We start from the raw sequence: 18,283 nt of genomic DNA, 5'->3' as shown, positions 1-18,283 counted from the left end.
TAAAAGTTATTTTTTTTTTATAATGGGTGACGTTTTGGGTAATGACCCTTCTTCACAGCATGTACATCTCACACTTAGGGATGAGTTATTTTTTTTTATATGTTGTTATTTGTAGGGACTTTTGTGTTTTCTTTTATCTTTTTTGGACGTTCTCATCACTTGCATGGTGCTACAAATTTACGGGCCTGCATGCCAGCAGAAGCGACGTCGCCCGATGCCACGTTACAATGTATTTGGCGGGAGAATCAAGAAGTGAAGTCATAATCGCGACGTCATTTCCTGGGTTTTCTGATAAATCCGAATGAAACAAAAACATGACATTCGGATAACCCAAAATTTCATATTTAGGCCTGATTTTCCTACGTATTTCGATATAATCCCAAAATTGGGAGAGCATCCAGACTAAATACCAAATGTTTAGCGGGGTGAAAGCCCTCCGGCATACAAGGCCCCCATTTTTTTCTCCAAAGGGCACCTGAATATTAACAATCGTGGGTACAGTGTAATCAAATACACTGTTCACCAAGAAAACACGGCGAGACAATTCACCACCGCACACCCACAGAGCAGGCACAATGAGCCCTATAAAAGCGCTCGTAAATTATACACACGTCGCTGAGTAAAGCAAGTGTCCATGTAAGTTATTGTATTTTTTTGTGTGAAGATAGTTGCTCGGTCTAGTACCGGGGTCGGAAACCAAAATAACAAGGAGGGACATTTTTTTTCATCAAATTGTCTAAAAAATATATAATAATTCAAGAGCCGCAATGCGATGTGAGTAACGTCACGACGTGGTCACTTAAAGAGCCGTGGAGAGGACAGCTTTTGGCAGTTGTCCGCTTGTTAGCGCGCCCAAAACAACATACGCTTCACACTCAACTCGTTAAGTTATTCCGCATATACGGCATTGCGTACATATACAGCCCCTTTGTCAATCCACTGACGGTTGGTGACATTGCTCAGTGGGCCGGCGGAGGTTGCTTGACCATGCTTCACCGCGTGGGTCGGTAACGCAAGGGCGGTACGTGTGGTGTACTCGCACACACGCACAAAAACAACCAACACTCATATACCCCAATAGCCTCTAACAAACCGCTGGGGGTGAGGGCAATGGGGGGTGATGCCCCCCCCACCGCCACCCCGTTTGCCTTTGAGACCATGAAAATTGGTGTTTGATATTCACCAATGAAAATACATCGAGCGTCTGTATATTATTGTAGTGTAAAAAAAAATAAACCGCTTGGGAGTTTCGGGACCTTCCCAGTCCTAGATCCACCTCTGCTGCTGGGACGACGACGGCTCGTTAGCGAGCACCTATGAAGGCCTACACGGCAGCAGGCGGGGTTCAATGGTGGAATCGGAGTCCTTAACATGCAGTCGGGGGGGAAAATCTCCAATTGTCACCTTGGGTCAAATTGTCCATAATAGAGGTTTTTCGGGTTAGATGACAAAAATATAAATGTGTCAAATTTCGATTTAAAGCTTTCGTGACTGCAGGGATTCATCTTCTTGGTTCTTTCGGTAAAGTCACGTGGAATGGAAATAATAAAATAATAAAACTAAAACATAATAAAATAATTCTCACGACGTTTCGGCCACAACGCAAGCAGCCGTCCTCAGGTGGAGAACAGGTCTGTCGAGAAGACTGAGTCATTCAGACAGAGTCATTCAGACGCTGTCTTCTCGACAGACCTGTTCTCCACCTGAGGACGGCTGCTTGCGTTGTGGCCGAAACGTCGTGAGAATTATTTTATTATTTTTTATTTTCATTATTTTATTATAAATGTGTCGTTAAACCCGCCACCACCCGACACAGCCAATCAGTAAGGGTTGTCACGTAAACAGAACACGCTAATTCCTTACTAGTTCAGCACACCGGTGTGTTGGAGAGTAAACTCCACGACATTTACCATACGAGTACAGTGACGTTTCGCCCGTAATTACAACCAGCCTCATCAGGCGACAGCCAGAGTTGTGGAGAAATGCTCTTGTCTTAAACAGAGGGGTAAAACTGTGAGCCAAGCAGGTGCGAAGAGAAGAGGGGGGGGGGGGGTTAATGCATTCACATAAATTACAATGGATCTCTGTTATTGGTTGGGTTATTCAGTTAAGAAACATAATGTGCATGCATAACGCGCATGCGCGATGCACGCACATTATGGTGGCGGGTTTAATGACACATTTATATTTACCCGATCTAACCCCAAAAACATAATGTGCATGCATAACGCGCATGCGCGATGCACGCACATTATGGTGGCGGGTTTAATGACACATTTATATTTACCCGATCTAACCCCAAAAACATAATGTGCATGCATAACGCGCATGCGCGATGCACGCACATTATGGTGGCGGGTTTAATGACACATTTATATTTACCCGATCTAACCCCAAAAACATAATGTGCATGCATAACGCGCATGCGCGATGCACGCACATTATGGTGGCGGGTTTAATGACACATTTATATTTACCCGATCTAACCCCAAAAACATAATGTGCATGCATAACGCGCATGCGCGATGCACGCACATTATGGTGGCGGGTTTAATGACACATTTATATTTACCCGATCTAACCCCAAAAACATAATGTGCATGCATAACGCGCATGCGCGATGCACGCACATTATGGTGGCGGGTTTAATGACACATTTATATTTACCCGATCTAACCCCAAAAACATAATGTGCATGCATAACGCGCATGCGCGATGCACGCACATTATGGTGGCGGGTTTAATGACACATTTATATTTACCCGATCTAACCCCAAAAACATAATGTGCATGCATAACGCGCATGCGCGATGCACGCACATTATGGTGGCGGGTTTAATGACACATTTATATTTACCCGATCTAACCCCAAAAACATAATGTGCATGCATAACGCGCATGCGCGATGCACGCACATTATGGTGGCGGGTTTAATGACACATTTATATTTACCCGATCTAACCCCAAAAACATAATGTGCATGCATAACGCGCATGCGCGATGCACGCACATTATGGTGGCGGGTTTAATGACACATTTATATTTACCCGATCTAACCCCAAAAACATAATGTGCATGCATAACGCGCATGCGCGATGCACGCACATTATGGTGGCGGGTTTAATGACACATTTATATTTACCCGATCTAACCCCAAAAACATAATGTGCATGCATAACGCGCATGCGCGATGCACGCACATTATGGTGGCGGGTTTAATGACACATTTATATTTACCCGATCTAACCCCAAAAACATAATGTGCATGCATAACGCGCATGCGCGATGCACGCACATTATGGTGGCGGGTTTAATGACACATTTATATTTACCCGATCTAACCCCAAAAACATAATGTGCATGCATAACGCGCATGCGCGATGCACGCACATTATGGTGGCGGGTTTAATGACACATTTATATTTACCCGATCTAACCCCAAAAACATAATGTGCATGCATAACGCGCATGCGCGATGCACGCACATTATGGTGGCGGGTTTAATGACACATTTATATTTACCCGATCTAACCCCAAAAACATAATGTGCATGCATAACGCGCATGCGCGATGCACGCACATTATGGTGGCGGGTTTAATGACACATTTATATTTACCCGATCTAACCCCAAAAACATAATGTGCATGCATAACGCGCATGCGCGATGCACGCACATTATGGTGGCGGGTTTAATGACACATTTATATTTACCCGATCTAACCCCAAAAACATAATGTGCATGCATAACGCGCATGCGCGATGCACGCACATTATGGTGGCGGGTTTAATGACACATTTATATTTACCCGATCTAACCCCAAAAACATAATGTGCATGCATAACGCGCATGCGCGATGCACGCACATTATGGTGGCGGGTTTAATGACACATTTATATTTACCCGATCTAACCCCAAAAACATAATGTGCATGCATAACGCGCATGCGCGATGCACGCACATTATGGTGGCGGGTTTAATGACACATTTATATTTACCCGATCTAACCCCAAAAACATAATGTGCATGCATAACGCGCATGCGCGATGCACGCACATTATGGTGGCGGGTTTAATGACACATTTATATTTACCCGATCTAACCCCAAAAACATAATGTGCATGCATAACGCGCATGCGCGATGCACGCACATTATGGTGGCGGGTTTAATGACACATTTATATTTACCCGATCTAACCCCAAAAACATAATGTGCATGCATAACGCGCATGCGCGATGCACGCACATTATGGTGGCGGGTTTAATGACACATTTATATTTACCCGATCTAACCCCAAAAACATAATGTGCATGCATAACGCGCATGCGCGATGCACGCACATTATGGTGGCGGGTTTAATGACACATTTATATTTACCCGATCTAACCCCAAAAACATAATGTGCATGCATAACGCGCATGCGCGATGCACGCACATTATGGTGGCGGGTTTAATGACACATTTATATTTACCCGATCTAACCCCAAAAACATAATGTGCATGCATAACGCGCATGCGCGATGCACGCACATTATGGTGGCGGGTTTAATGACACATTTATATTTACCCGATCTAACCCCAAAAACATAATGTGCATGCATAACGCGCATGCGCGATGCACGCACATTATGGTGGCGGGTTTAATGACACATTTATATTTACCCGATCTAACCCCAAAAACATAATGTGCATGCATAACGCGCATGCGCGATGCACGCACATTATGGTGGCGGGTTTAATGACACATTTATATTTACCCGATCTAACCCCAAAAACCTCTATCATGGATAGTATCGGTCGCGATAGCCCTACGACTATTACGTGTTAAACTGGGTCAAGTTCTATTTCCAGAGACAAATCACGATTCCATTTCTATTCCAGTGGGAGTCGGTTAAACTCACGCGCCGCATGGGTGCGTGACACCGGCTAGCAAAGTGCACGGGGAATGACAGGACCTCTCGGTGCCCAGAGTATCACCGGCCACGCTTCTTGATCCATTTAGCGGTTTTATTTTTGTCCAACGCTGGGGAGATACCACTATGTAACACGATTTTTGTTACTGGGTAGTAAGTGTTATTTCCTAATTGCTTATGCCTCAAAAGTATATAAAAGGCTGTTATTCCCCACAAACTTTGCTTTTGTGACCAGGACTTTGTGTGAAGGAGTAACACTAATGCACACCACGTTTTATCATTGAAAATAGGTAAATTTCAAAATATCACTGTCCTGGTCACAAAAGCAAAGTTTGTGGGGAATAATAGACATTTTCTGTTCTTTTGAGGCATAAGCAATTATGAAATAACACTACGCAGGAACAAAAAAAAATGTTGTTCGTGTTAATGTAGTCTACGATTCAATACCACAAGGGGGCGACACGAGGACGCGCAGGGCAGAGTGCTGGAGCGAGAAAGCCATCGTGGGCCTCACGTTGAACTTTACAGCAGAATAACAACATTTATTAAATTACTTTTATTTGACCAGGTAAATGCCCACTGAGCTGCACAGCTCTTTATTTTTTCAGAAGAGACCTGGCCGCCCATGACAACTCTCAACCGGCGAGTTTTAACCTGGGGGTGCACGCATCGCCTAGGGGTGCGAGATGCCCTTTCTGGGGTTACGAGACACGGCCAGATTGTTTAGACGGTGAATTATCGAAAACACAAATTACGAACGGGCACGTAAGTACAACTACTTTGTTTCACCAAACCTATCTATGTATTAGCATTTCTTTAATGGATTGACAACCAAAGGGACACGAGGCTGCAGTAAAGGTCAAGCACGACTACTTTAAACGCACGTTGATTCAAAAATGTGAAGGGAAAAACCGGAGGACCCGGAGATAAATCCACACGACCACGGGGAGAACATGCAAACTCCAAATAAACATGCTTTAATCCAGCAGCCCTATTGACATTCCAGATCAAGATTAATCGTCATCATCACGATCCATGTCCGCTGCACGTTTCGTCATGTTTTTTTTATTTCGCTTCCCTCTGTCTTGTGCCAATCTGCTCAAGCAGTTCCACACCTTTTTGGCACCGACCTCTTCTTGTGCCACCCTCAAGCCATTCTCTGTTAGGTCTTCCTCTCTTTCTGGTTCCTTCCATTTTTACTGAACAAAACACTTTAAATTTTTCTGTTGTCTACACACGTGTCCAAATAGTGGCAGTTTCCTTCTCATCGCTGTCCGCATCATCAGCTGTTCTTCTATGTGCAACCTTTTACTTAATGCTATGTTAGTCACTCTTTGGGTCCAGGTTCGATGCAATAACATTCTGTAGCAACACATGTCGAGTGCCAATACGATATCATATCTCTGATTATAAAGCGGTGTTTGTTTAAGAAAAGCAAACCCTGCGTCAATGGGGTTAGTGTACAGTATTCTTTTGCTGTTGAATGACGTTGCATCATTCAGACGGAGTGTTCTTCCCAATAACGCCAAGTTAATCCAGCTGGCACTTGTTTAACAAACCTGAATCTGCTGATGAGACCCAGAAGGGAAAAAAGTGGTCCACGCTTTGTTTTCTTGATCAACAAATGCTGATTCATGATTGTTGGTCTGGAAAACCAATAGGCCGAAGGACTAAGCAATATTCGTATTTATATGCAGAAAGAAAGAATGGAGCTCCGCTTACACTCAGCTTGGAGTGAGTGGCACGTGCCTTGTGCAATTTAAAACTGAGCAGAGATGATGATGTGTGTACTTGTACTGGTCAAACATATTTATTTCATGCCAAACATGTCCAATACACACTGCATGCAGTCACGAAATGCATCGCCTGCGTTGTTTAACAAATACTCATCAACACAAATGGAGAAAACTTGATTTAAAGCTTTCGTGACTGCAGGAATTAATCTTTGGTTCTTTCGGTATAGTCACATAGAAAGAAATTAAATTAAATAATGGAATACGACGTTTCGATTGCAACACAAGCAACCGTCATCAGGTAGAACTAAATTTGAGAGCGAGACAAAACACAGACACGGAAACACATAGACAGACACACAAGCAGAGAGAGACAACACAGAGACACACAGAGAGAGACACACAACATAGACACACAGAGACCCAATGCCTCTGTGTCGAGGCCTTAAATAGAGAGAGAGGGGGTGGGGCAGAGAGAGATGTGGATCTGTTGGAGCAGAGAAGTTAGCATGTCAATGAGAGAGTTGTGTGGAAATCCATCCCGCGGTGGCAGGGGGAGAGAAAGACCCAGCAAGACTGGTACATTTTAGAGAGAGTTGTGTGGAAATCCACCCCGAAGCGGCCGGGGGAGAGAAAGAGTGAATGGACCTATGAGAGCCTGGTAAATTTTAGAGAGAGAAATAGGCCGTTTGAATGTATTACAATGCAACACATAGAGTCGGCTAACACACAGTTAACGCATAGCCTGGTTGATTACGTTCTCCAAAGATTGCTAAATGGGAAGTTAAGTGTGAAATTTGACAAACAGATGACGATTGCTTGTGTTGCAATCGAAACGTCGTATTCTATTATTTAATTTATTTTCTTTCTACGTGACTTTACCGAAAGAACCGTGGAGTGCACAAATGGAGAATTAAGTGGATGTTTTAACACGAGCTGTTTTCAATGGGTTTCACCTTTGCGTACCACACAATGTGCTTTAGATATGCGTATTTGGATAAATAACTGCTAAATATGTTTTTTAAACATCTACCAAAATGCAAGTAACAATGCTACTGCGTAGGTTATTTTTTGTGGTTGCGTAGCGCTGTTATCTTGTTCTCGGCTTGCACCGCGTGCTGTTCAGCGCGATGTCTGACGTTTCCCTCGATGTGCTGGGAGCTTCCCCAGGAACTCACTCGCTTCACTCTTTGGGTGCTGGAGTGAAACGTCGGACATCGTGGACAACACGCAGTACAATCCAAAAACACGTCTCAGAGTAATATGAAGTGCAGTAATAATCATTCACTTTGTACACCGATCCACACCGACCAGTGTCCAGACTGGTGAAGTATGGTAAGAAAAATTTAGATTTAAAGCTTTTGTGACTGCAGGGATTCACCTTCTTGGTTCTTTCGGTAAAGTCACGTAGAAGGTAAATAATAAAATAATAAAAATAAAACATAATAAAATAATTCTCACGACGTTTCGGCCACAACGCAAGCAGCCGTCCTCAGGTGAAGAGCAGGTCTGTCGGAAAGACAGCGTCTGGTAAAATAATTACCTGCGTGGTGTGGAGAGCCCCTTATCAAACAGCGGAGTGACAAAAGAGAATGTACAACGATGGTCGTTATCCAGCAATGCCTCACTAAGTCTCAAGACTCTGTCGAGACAATTGTCATATTCTTAGGTTTTTTCGGTAAAGTCACGTAGGTAAGAAATTAAAATTAATGAAAGTAAAATTAAAATAAAATTAAAATCACGACGTTTCAGAGGCAACACAAGCTTCCGTCTTCAGGTGGAACCGCCACAGCACGATAGCTGTATCAAGTGAGAGAAATTCCAAGGAAACAGTCCTTATATATACTGGTTGAGGGTGGGAGGAGCCAAGGTAGGCCCTGAATATTATTTTTGTGAGGTTCGGTGCGGCTGAAGCACGCTATTTTTTGCATGGTTAATAACATCTTTCCAATGATTACTAAGTTTGTACCCATCATCACGGAGAAAACCCAACCTTGCGCACGAGGTGGCTGTCGGTCAATGTTCCACACAGGTGGCTTCAACTACCCATTGCTGTGCCGCCATCTCCAGGCCCACCTCACAGGCCACGCCTGGAACTCCCAGATATTCCCAGACACGCTCTCGCTCAAGCTCAGACCTGCCTTTAGCTCCTCTGTGCCACCTTTAGTAGAGCGGCATTGCTAACTTTGCACAATAAAAGTCGTGGCCTCCGGTCACTTGCCCTGGTTTTGTACTCGCCCTGCCTTGAGGAATCAGTAAAGCTGTTTTCTCTGGAAGGTTCGCGATTCCCATGGCCGCCAGCCGATGTCTTGAGTAGCACACGTGGGAATTGACACGTGAATGTGTTACATGTACTTTTTTGCACAGGCACAATGGGATGAATGGCACCAATCTCCACACGGTAATGCTGGGACTGGCAGAGATGGGTAAGTTGCCATCATCGTGATCAGCCATTGTCTAGCCACTGCTGGATGAAGGCCTTCCACACACCGTGACAGATGCTGCCACGATTACATTTTTGCACTCATTACACACAAAGCGCTCGTCACAAATGAACCACAATAACCTTGTTGATTTCGTCAAGGAGCATAAACCATCATCACGCGAACTGCGGTCATCCTCGCAGCAGCGGCTTTTGGCTATCCGTCGAACAAAGGCGGTCACCGCATCGCGCGCTTTCAGATGCGCTTCTGCGGCCGTCTGGAACGCTCTTCCGAAATAAGGAAGCCACTGGAACTATGGCACTTTTAAATCTAGACTGAAAACTAATTTCTTCAGAAGTCTGTTTAGTTTGTCGTCCTTCTCCCGCACCTCTGATTCGCACGGTTGGCTACGTACGGTGGAAGCGAAGTTCACCATACATGCATACATACATCATCCTGCACGCGGACTGATATAATCGATCCATCTGCACAGTGGTCACCCTCTGGGTTGTGTTCTCTCCTTCAGCTCACCCCAGTTACTTTCCTCAATTGTCAATCTGATGTCTCAGGATGTGTCTTTCATTTCCTGACCTGTGCATTCACTGTTCTGTCCCTCCACGTCACTCCATGCATGTACATCTCTCCGTGCATTGTGCCTTCTTCATCTTTTGCATTACTCGGAATGCTGCGCTGTTGCCAGCTTATATCCTTTGCACCGCCCATCGGCGTGGTTGGCTACGGACTCGTGCGAAATAAGTTCAACACACACACGTGTGCATCCTAGTTCGACGCAGTGACGTTGACCCCAGAGAGCTGTCGGTTCCCATCGAGGAATATGGGGAGCGGTGGCGCGTGGGCTTTAGCACGCTTGCGCTGTGAACCCCGGCGGCCTGAGTTCGATTCCCGACCACGGCTGACAGCAGCGGGTGACTGATCTCTGGACCGGTCCTAGGTCGCCTCCTTCTAGCGCTGAAAGCGTGCGAAGTACGGTTGAACACCCACTCCAAGCCGGCATGGCGTGGGGTCATCTTTGTCCAGCAGTGGATTGACGGAGGACTGTACATTACGAAAGATACATGTGTATGCAGCAAGGCCGTAGCCATGGAGTCAACATTGGGGGGAACCAAATCTTCCAGGGTGTCTGGGGATCCCAACCCAGAAAAATATCTAAATTTGAAAAGTAATTTCCTGCCTAAAATATTACAAAATTCACTAACACATGGAATTGACTTGTTTTACATAATGTCTAATAGTGTATTGTATTACATTGCTCTGTTTTTTCTTTTTTACATTTTTTGTTTCATTGTATGTAATGGCAGAGATTAGAGATTAATAAAGTACAACCATAACCACAATCATTTTAACATAAATCTATGCATTGATTTATATGAAGACAAGTCCAGATATTGTGGCCAGGGTTTAGCAAAGTGTTGTTTTAATTTACAATGCATTGCAATTATTCTTTTTTATAGCAATATATTGGGGGGGGGGACAATTTGAGCATATTTGAATATTGGGGGGGTGTGTGTGTCCCCCCCCCAATATATATTATAATTACGGCCTGGGTATGCAGCATGCTGCGGATACATTACATCTGAAAGCTGTTCAATAAAATGTTTACTGTGGGGTTTTGAAAACAGATGGGTAACATAGCCGACTTGATCTGTCTGATGTAATGTTACTCATGGCGTGAAATCCGTCCACTCTTGTCATGCGGCTCACAGACTGAATGGAGCAAGCAATGCATGCACACATCCGCTCCGTTTTTGTTATTAGTGGCCGTGCGGCACACGATGTCCCAGGCACATGGTGGGGGGGGGGGGGGCTCCAAAGACGAGCCGTGAATGGCGCACGGCGCATGCAGACCAGATTAGCGTTGAGTCGGTTTGCGAGAGTGGTTGAGCCGTTAGCCGCACAGGAATTGTGTGAATCGCTGCTGATGTCGGCTTCCCCCCCCCCTTCCCCCGTTGATTGAATTTGTAGTATTCCCAGGAGTTTTATTGAATATTGATTGCACAATTCAACTGGATTGGATATTGATGGTACAATTCAACTGGATTGAATATTGATGGTATAATTCAACTGGATTGGATATTGATGGTACAATTCAACTGGATTGAATATTGATTGCACAATTCAACTGGATTGGATATTGATGGTACAATTCAACTGGTTTGAATATTGATGGTATAATTCAACTGGATTGGATATTGCTTGCACAATTAAACTGGATTGAATATTGATGGTACACTTCAACTGGATTTAATTGAATAGTGATGGTACAATTCGACTGGATTGCAGTAGCTGCGTGGCTAATGCTCTAGAGAAGAAATGCTCCGCGCGCAGAGTCCCCGATCCGATTGCGAGCGGCAACGCCTTGAGTTGACCCTGTTGGATCGGGACGTTTTGAAATGCATTCAAGTTCCATCATTCTCTCCAGACTGACTCGGCTTTCGTTTGCCTCCCTCTCTCTCAGATGACGATGGGCACGAGGGTGATGAGTGTGACTTTGCCTACCCCGCTATTATAGTATCCTCCCTATAGCGGAAAAGAGGTGTTTACTGTGAGTATTACACATCACGTGCGATTTAAAATCACATTCTACTGTTATTGCGGTGAACAAGAGCTACGGTATATACATGCATCCTACTGATAGGAACCTCTGGTTACAGCAACCCACAGGGGATTATTGTGTCCGTCCGTCCGTCGTGCAGGGAGGGGCTGGGTGGGGAGGGAGGGGCTGGATGAGGAGAGGAGGGTGGGGAGGGGCTGGGTGGGGCTGGGTGGGGAGGGGTGGGTGGGGAGGGGAGGGTGGGGAGGGTGGGGTTGGGTGGGGAGGGGCTGGTCACCCCGTGGTGCCCTTATAAAACTCAACGTTTAATCTACTCACGCCAGCTTGTGCCCGCCCGCACAGTCAGACATATTTGTGGAATACACCACGCCGCCGTTGACCCTGGCCATTGACTGAGCAACCCAACGTTCCTACCAGCTCCCTCCGCAGGAATGTGTTTTTATTAGTTTCTTTGAGACCAGGGTTTTCACAAGGGTGCCCGAGCGAATGGCTTCACTTGAGTCTAAAAACAACACCAGAAGACGCTCATTGCGCAGATGCCCGTTAGTCCCACCTCCCCGAGTCAGACCACGAGCCCAGGAGTGACAGCACAGCAGCGTGATGTGAATCCCCCCCACCCCACCCACGGTACGCACGGAGCAGAAATGCCCAATGCTTAGCACTTGATGAGGGGGTGTAGAGCCCCCTTCACACAGCGCTGTCTCAAACTGTCGGCGAGCCCCTTCGCATTACCGCACGTGGCCGAGTTTGTTGTCATCGAACGAGCAGCGCTCGCCACGCCGCTCGCCACCGACCTCGACTTGACCTTTTGTGTCGGCGCATCTCCCGGCGTACGTTCAGAAAGTCAACAAAAAAAGGTGATTTCCTGCTCGAATGAGCATTGAAGCGGTGCGCACCTCCTGATTCTATGTCCCTGAGCCAGCGGTGGCAATTCCACATTCCTAATTTGTGGTGGTGGGGGAGGGGGCGAGGTGGGGGGGGGGGGGCGAGTCTATAGGAAAACCAATGTTGACTTCCCGACAAAGTAGTAGCTATTTTGTGGACCCTGCAGGGATGATGGGTTGAGTGAACCCCCTAGCAGGATTTCAACTCGTAACTTCCCCATAGGGAGCCGCTCGCCGTCCCAGTTGAACCGCTCGCTACTGACACTGATGTTTTGGCAGGGGACCGCCAGAGTATAATGTTACTATTACACTGGTCAACACACTTTTTCTGGCATAAGGTATTCTAACGGTTCTAATGTAATTTTGGGGTGCTGATCTGATTCCAAATCTGGCATCAGTTTTTGTCTATCACATCTGGTTTTTGAAATATGAAATATTGCATTTTCAATTAAAAAAACTGCAGAAGAAAAATATTAAATAAATGTGGATATCTACATAAAATTATATTATAAACACACTGTCCTAAAAATACAGTACCATATTTTAACACTAAAACAGTCACTGACTCGCAACAACTTGCAATCATAAGTGACAGAGTTAATTTCGGGTAAAATCAATGAAAATGGGGTATGCCGATAGCATAAAAATGAGATGTGATAGAGCAAATCTGAGATCAGATTTGGAATCGGCACCCTGAAATTAGTCTAAAACAGCTGCAAAAGTCCAGGCCAGAAAAAAATTTTGTTTTTTTGTTGACCATTATTATTAACCTGCTGCAAATGTCCCAACAGTTGAGGACGTTCCCAGGCAACTCAACGCTGCACTCAGCGGCACTCGTCAGCACCGGGAATGGCAGCGGTGTTCGCGAAGGACCTATCACTGTAATCGGTCTTTCTTTAATCAAGTGTTCACTGGGGTTGTTTAGTATTCTGAAGATCCAGGCAAAGGCTCGTGCAGCCCAGACTGGGGGGGGGGGGGGGGCGGTGGTGGGAGGACAAAAAGAGTTTTGGGAAGAGCGATGTTTCAAAGTGGAGTTCCCTTCATGCATTGGCTCCAGCAAGCAGCAAGCCAATGAGATGTTAACGGAAACAAAGAACACGGGCAGGTTCGTATGTGAACTCTTCATTGGGCATTCAAGGAACATTGCGAGTGAAGCTATCAGAAGCCACCTGCTTAAATAATGGGTTAACCCACCATGTGCATAGCAACAGCATGAATAACACCCAACTCAACCTTGCCCAATCTCAGACGTGGCTTGTAATTTTAAACACATAAAAACGTAATGTATCTTGCCCATCTAAGATTAACTTTTTACGATAATTCTGAAATGTATAACAAAGATGGGTATATTCTCAGGAAATGTATGTATGTTTATCCTCAATCTAAGCCTTTTATTTCGTGGTTTCCTCCAACATGTAAACACTCATGAATTGTATATATGTTGAACTTCTTTCGCACCGTACGTAACCAACCGTGCTAATCGAATGTGCGGGGGAAGGACAACAAACTAAACACAAACAGCAGTTTAAAAACGTTTTATTGGCCAATGATACCATTTTACATATATATGTAGGACCACAGAACTTGGGCAGTTGTTGTGGCCGGTTTATCACGTGGCTGCCTTCCTGCTCGTCTGTGCTTCCTCCTCGCACCTCGAGAGGCAAGTTCTCTCTCGACGAGAGCGAGTGCAGACTGTGTGCTTTGTCGGTGGAAATTGTTAGCAAATGAAGCTCTGGTAAATCAGAATCCGTCCCAATTTGTGTAGGAACAGGTTTGAGTCAAGTGGTCAAATGCAGAAGAAGGCCTTTTTAAATCCTTTATATTAAGTTCACTTGCTTGCTTGCTTGCGCGCTTACGACCGTGCAAATCTTTCGGTCGTTTTTTAACCCACTTCCCGTGATCCAATCGAGCTGACATTTTGCGCACAGACTCGTTGTGCGTGACAATTTATTTTCGTGAAAAGTTTTTTCCAAAATTTTACACTTTTTAGGAAAAAATTAATTATATTTAATTACCAATTGCTTAATGGTGGCAGGCAATCATCTGACCCATAGGTGGCAGCCATCTCAAGCCAGAGGACGAGAGGACTCTAGCCGCCACGCATATAAAGGATTTATAGTGAAAAACTTTGTTTTTACGGGTTAATTTTTTTTTTTTAAGGGTGAAGGTACAGCCCTGCAATTACTCACTCACTCCACCTCTCGCACAATGGCCTCCACATCTTAGAGGGAGGTCCAGAGCCCCACTCGAGGGTATTTGAGCTGCTCTTCCATGCTGGCCAGATATTTTGGAAGCAGTTGTTACGATGTAAGTATGAAATGAGTGATTAAAACATTTCTATGTCAGTACTCTAATCTATTTCTATAAAATTAAAATTTGTGAATATGCGTGTCTGTTCGAAATGTTTAGCATACTTCGAACATGCAACAAACTTGAAATTTGGCATGTGGGTAGCTTTCAGACTGTACACCATGCAAAAAGTATAAAAATAGACTTTTGTTGATATATTTTGCACGCCAAGCGAGCGGTGACGTCACATCTGTGTGTGTCACCTGCATGCGGCAGCATTACGCAATGTGCCTGCTGACGTCATCCCCCCACCCTCCGCGTAGTACAGTGTATGTATGTATTTGTGTTTTTAAAATCTATTAAATTACGATATTCGCTATGACCCTCTGCTGAAATGTTGTCGCCCTTCCAGAAGAATCCTTTGGTAATATTTTATTTAACAATTCAACAATTCTCCCCCACGCACGCGTGGGTTTACTCTTGAGTGCTCCGGTTACCTCCCCACGTGGAGAAAGACCGGTTAATTGGGATTTGGCAAAAAACATCTCAATATAGGACCGCAGAGCTTGGGCAACCGTTGGCGCCAGTTATGGCTGCCTTCCCGCTTGACTGGTTTTCTGCTCCTCTGCACTGTTCTCAGAGTGAACACAACCTGCCCATGACAAATTCCAAATGACTATCGATTAATATTTTGAATGATAATTTAGAGTCTGAGCTTGGCAACCCTCCAGCAGCTTAACACGTCTGGTCTACAATGCATTGATAATTAATTTGAACTAGTTTTAACAAAATATTAAAATGTTATTATGATTGGCGAAGTACAGTACATTTGCGATTATATTTTTCCGTGTATTCATCGTTTTTTTAAATTTACATTACTCCCTTTATATGCGTATGAGTTGGGCACATTTTTGGTCAGGGGCCGTCCATAAATGACGTCACTCACCTGGGGGGGGGTCAGACATTTGTGACGATGTGAGAAATGTGACGTCACATCAAAATACGCAACTTTAAATAAAATAGAACTGTTATAATAACACAAATTGTTATAACAACACTCCTACAACATCAGAGTACAGCGCCACATTAAATACGCACTACAATGACAATAGTTTAAAGCGATTCAAAGCATGTTTTATTTTCAAAATGAAATGTGGTTTTGGGGGGGGGGGGCAGAGCTTTGTGACATCATATTTGAGGTGGGGGGGGGGCTGACTTTTTGTGACGCCGTGTTACGAGGGGGGGGGGTTCAAAAATCGTCAAAAATCGCGTGACGTCATTTATGGACGGCCCCTCATTGAAAATGTCACAATGCTGGGCAAAGACCCCAGGACATGGTTTGGTGGCTGGTCTGTGTCGCTCGGCTGGCCAGGATGAGCTTGGGGAGTCTGTCGCCAGGAGATGGGAGGTCTGGACCGCCACTACTCAACACGCTGCCGCCGCGACCCTCACCAAGACAAGCGGATTGAGAAACGAACGAACGGACGATCTTGCTGATCTAGATATGGGGCCTAAAGCGACAGTGGCAAATGTTTGTGATTTATCCAGCGGCGCACTTCAACATCCCGTGTGGCAGCATGTTGACCCATCGGTAGATGCATGGAATATACGCGTGATTGAATTCATATGTGAGTGAGGATGATCATCAGGCATGAAGGCTTGACTGTGAGTTGTGAAAAAGACAAGTTGTTTAATAATTTCGGCTGAATGCTGTTAGGCCGCAGCCATTCACATCTGTAACAAATGTAAATGGCAGTACAATCCACGCACACATTGTATTGGGTTTTTGTTTCAATTAAAGTTGCAAGTGGCCGATTGTAATTACAGATGCAAGACATTGTGGTGAGGTAATGTCATTAATGTTAAGACTCTTTTTTTAAAGAATAAAATCTGTAACAGCTCTGTTGTCAGATATGGTTTTTTGAGGTAAAGTCCATTTCGTTACACTTGTAAATCCAACATCTTTGAAATGAATGTACCGAATTTATGTTTACAGGAGGGTTCCATTCTTCATTTTTGTGATATGTCACACGTACGTGCTTTTATATAGCGGTGGTTTTAAGTGAAAACGATGCTGTTTCATGGATACAAGATTATGATGAACGATGAAAAATAAAGAATGTTGCCGCTCAATTTGAATTTGTCCTCTTTATAACACATTGTCCTGCGGAGGGAGCTGGTAGGAACGTTGGGTTGCTCGGTCAATGGCCAGGGTCAACTGCAGCGTGGTGTATTCCACAAATATGGCCGACTGTGAGGGCGGGCACAAGCCGGCGTGAGTAGGTTAAACGTTGAGTTTTATAAGGGCACCACGGGGTGACCAGCCCCTCCCCATCCAGCCCCACCCCTTCAACCCCCCACCCAGCCCCACCCTCCCCACTCAGCCCCACCCCTCCCATTTTTGGGTGCACGACGGACGGACGGAAACAATAATCCCCTATGGGCTGGTGTAACCAAGAGGTTCCTACAAGTATTATTCCTATGATATGCATTGCGCTTCATTGGTCATGTCTTTAATGGTGATTTCTTGATACTTATTACAAAAAACTGCGATGGAGCACTAAAACTAATCAGATTTAATGTAACAAAATGCCAAGATATTGCGACGTTTTGTTTTATAGTCGCTAGGATTTAAAGAATATTTTGGTGAAATAATTTCATGAATAGCTCAAATAAAAACAAAGTTAAAGTTCAATTGTAAATTAACTGTCTCATTCGTTGCATTCGTTACTATGTAGTGTTAATGTTAAATACCTTCCACAATAAATTAATGATTCACGATTTATGAGTCAACTGCTGGATGAAGGCCTCAGGCTACTTTCAGTTTCAGTTTCATCTATTTGGTATAGCTCTCTTTATTCACTACATTAATTTTGCTGCGGCGGTTCCACCTGAAGACGGAGGCTTGTGTTGCTTCCGAAACGTCGTGTTTTAATTTAGTTGTTCTCATTTTTTTCGTGATTTAATTGAGCTGTTTTCATTTTTTTTTGTGACTTTACCGAAAAAAACAAAGATTATGTTATAGCCCTGTGAACCATTCGGCTCTTAAATCGGGTGCAACCGCAACAAACAAAAAACATGAACAAGAAAACATCTTAAAGTGACTATGTGACTAAGCGCAAACAGAAAATCCAAGAAAAGACAGCAAAATATTGCAGAAAAAACACCGTACACCAATGCTGTGTGCAAAAATCGCAGTGGGATGCAAGTCAACAACAACCACAGGACAACTTAGATTAAAACCCTCAGTCTAACTCCGTACTACAACAAACAAACATGGCCATGGGGATTATTTGACCATCGTCCCTTACGCGGGTCAATGGAGGTTGCTGAGATGGGTGTGGGGCGAAGACATTGGTGCTGGTTCAGTATCACTCGCCACCGATGTCAGGCCGGGGTCAAGGAATCAAACCCGAGTGCATTGACCTCGAGAGCGCATTTCGGCGCCGTGATAACCACAGCGCCAGCG

General features: G+C 44.6%; 1 protein-coding gene across 1 annotated transcript in view; it reads left to right on the top strand.

Annotated features, from left to right (window-relative positions):
- The window catches only part of LOC144728647 (basal cell adhesion molecule-like), a 32,424-nt gene extending 18,921 nt beyond the window's left edge, over positions 1–13,503 (top strand). The window contains exons 14-16 of the mRNA XM_078608219.1: positions 9,014–9,072; positions 11,546–11,632; positions 13,317–13,503. Coding sequence (XP_078464345.1) covers positions 9,014–9,072; positions 11,546–11,613 — 127 coding nt within the window. The 3' untranslated portion in view covers positions 11,614–11,632; positions 13,317–13,503. The remainder of the gene's footprint in view (positions 1–9,013; positions 9,073–11,545; positions 11,633–13,316) is intronic.
- The last annotated feature ends 4,780 nt before the right edge of the window (positions 13,504–18,283 follow it).

This window comes from Lampetra planeri, chromosome 29 (assembly GCF_965212315.1).
Source record: "Lampetra planeri chromosome 29, kcLamPlan1.2.h2, whole genome shotgun sequence".
Classification (NCBI taxonomy): domain Eukaryota; kingdom Metazoa; phylum Chordata; class Hyperoartia; order Petromyzontiformes; family Petromyzontidae; genus Lampetra; species Lampetra planeri.
The sequence above is the reverse complement of the archived record's forward strand: the minus strand, read 5'-3'. Positions and strand labels throughout refer to the sequence as shown.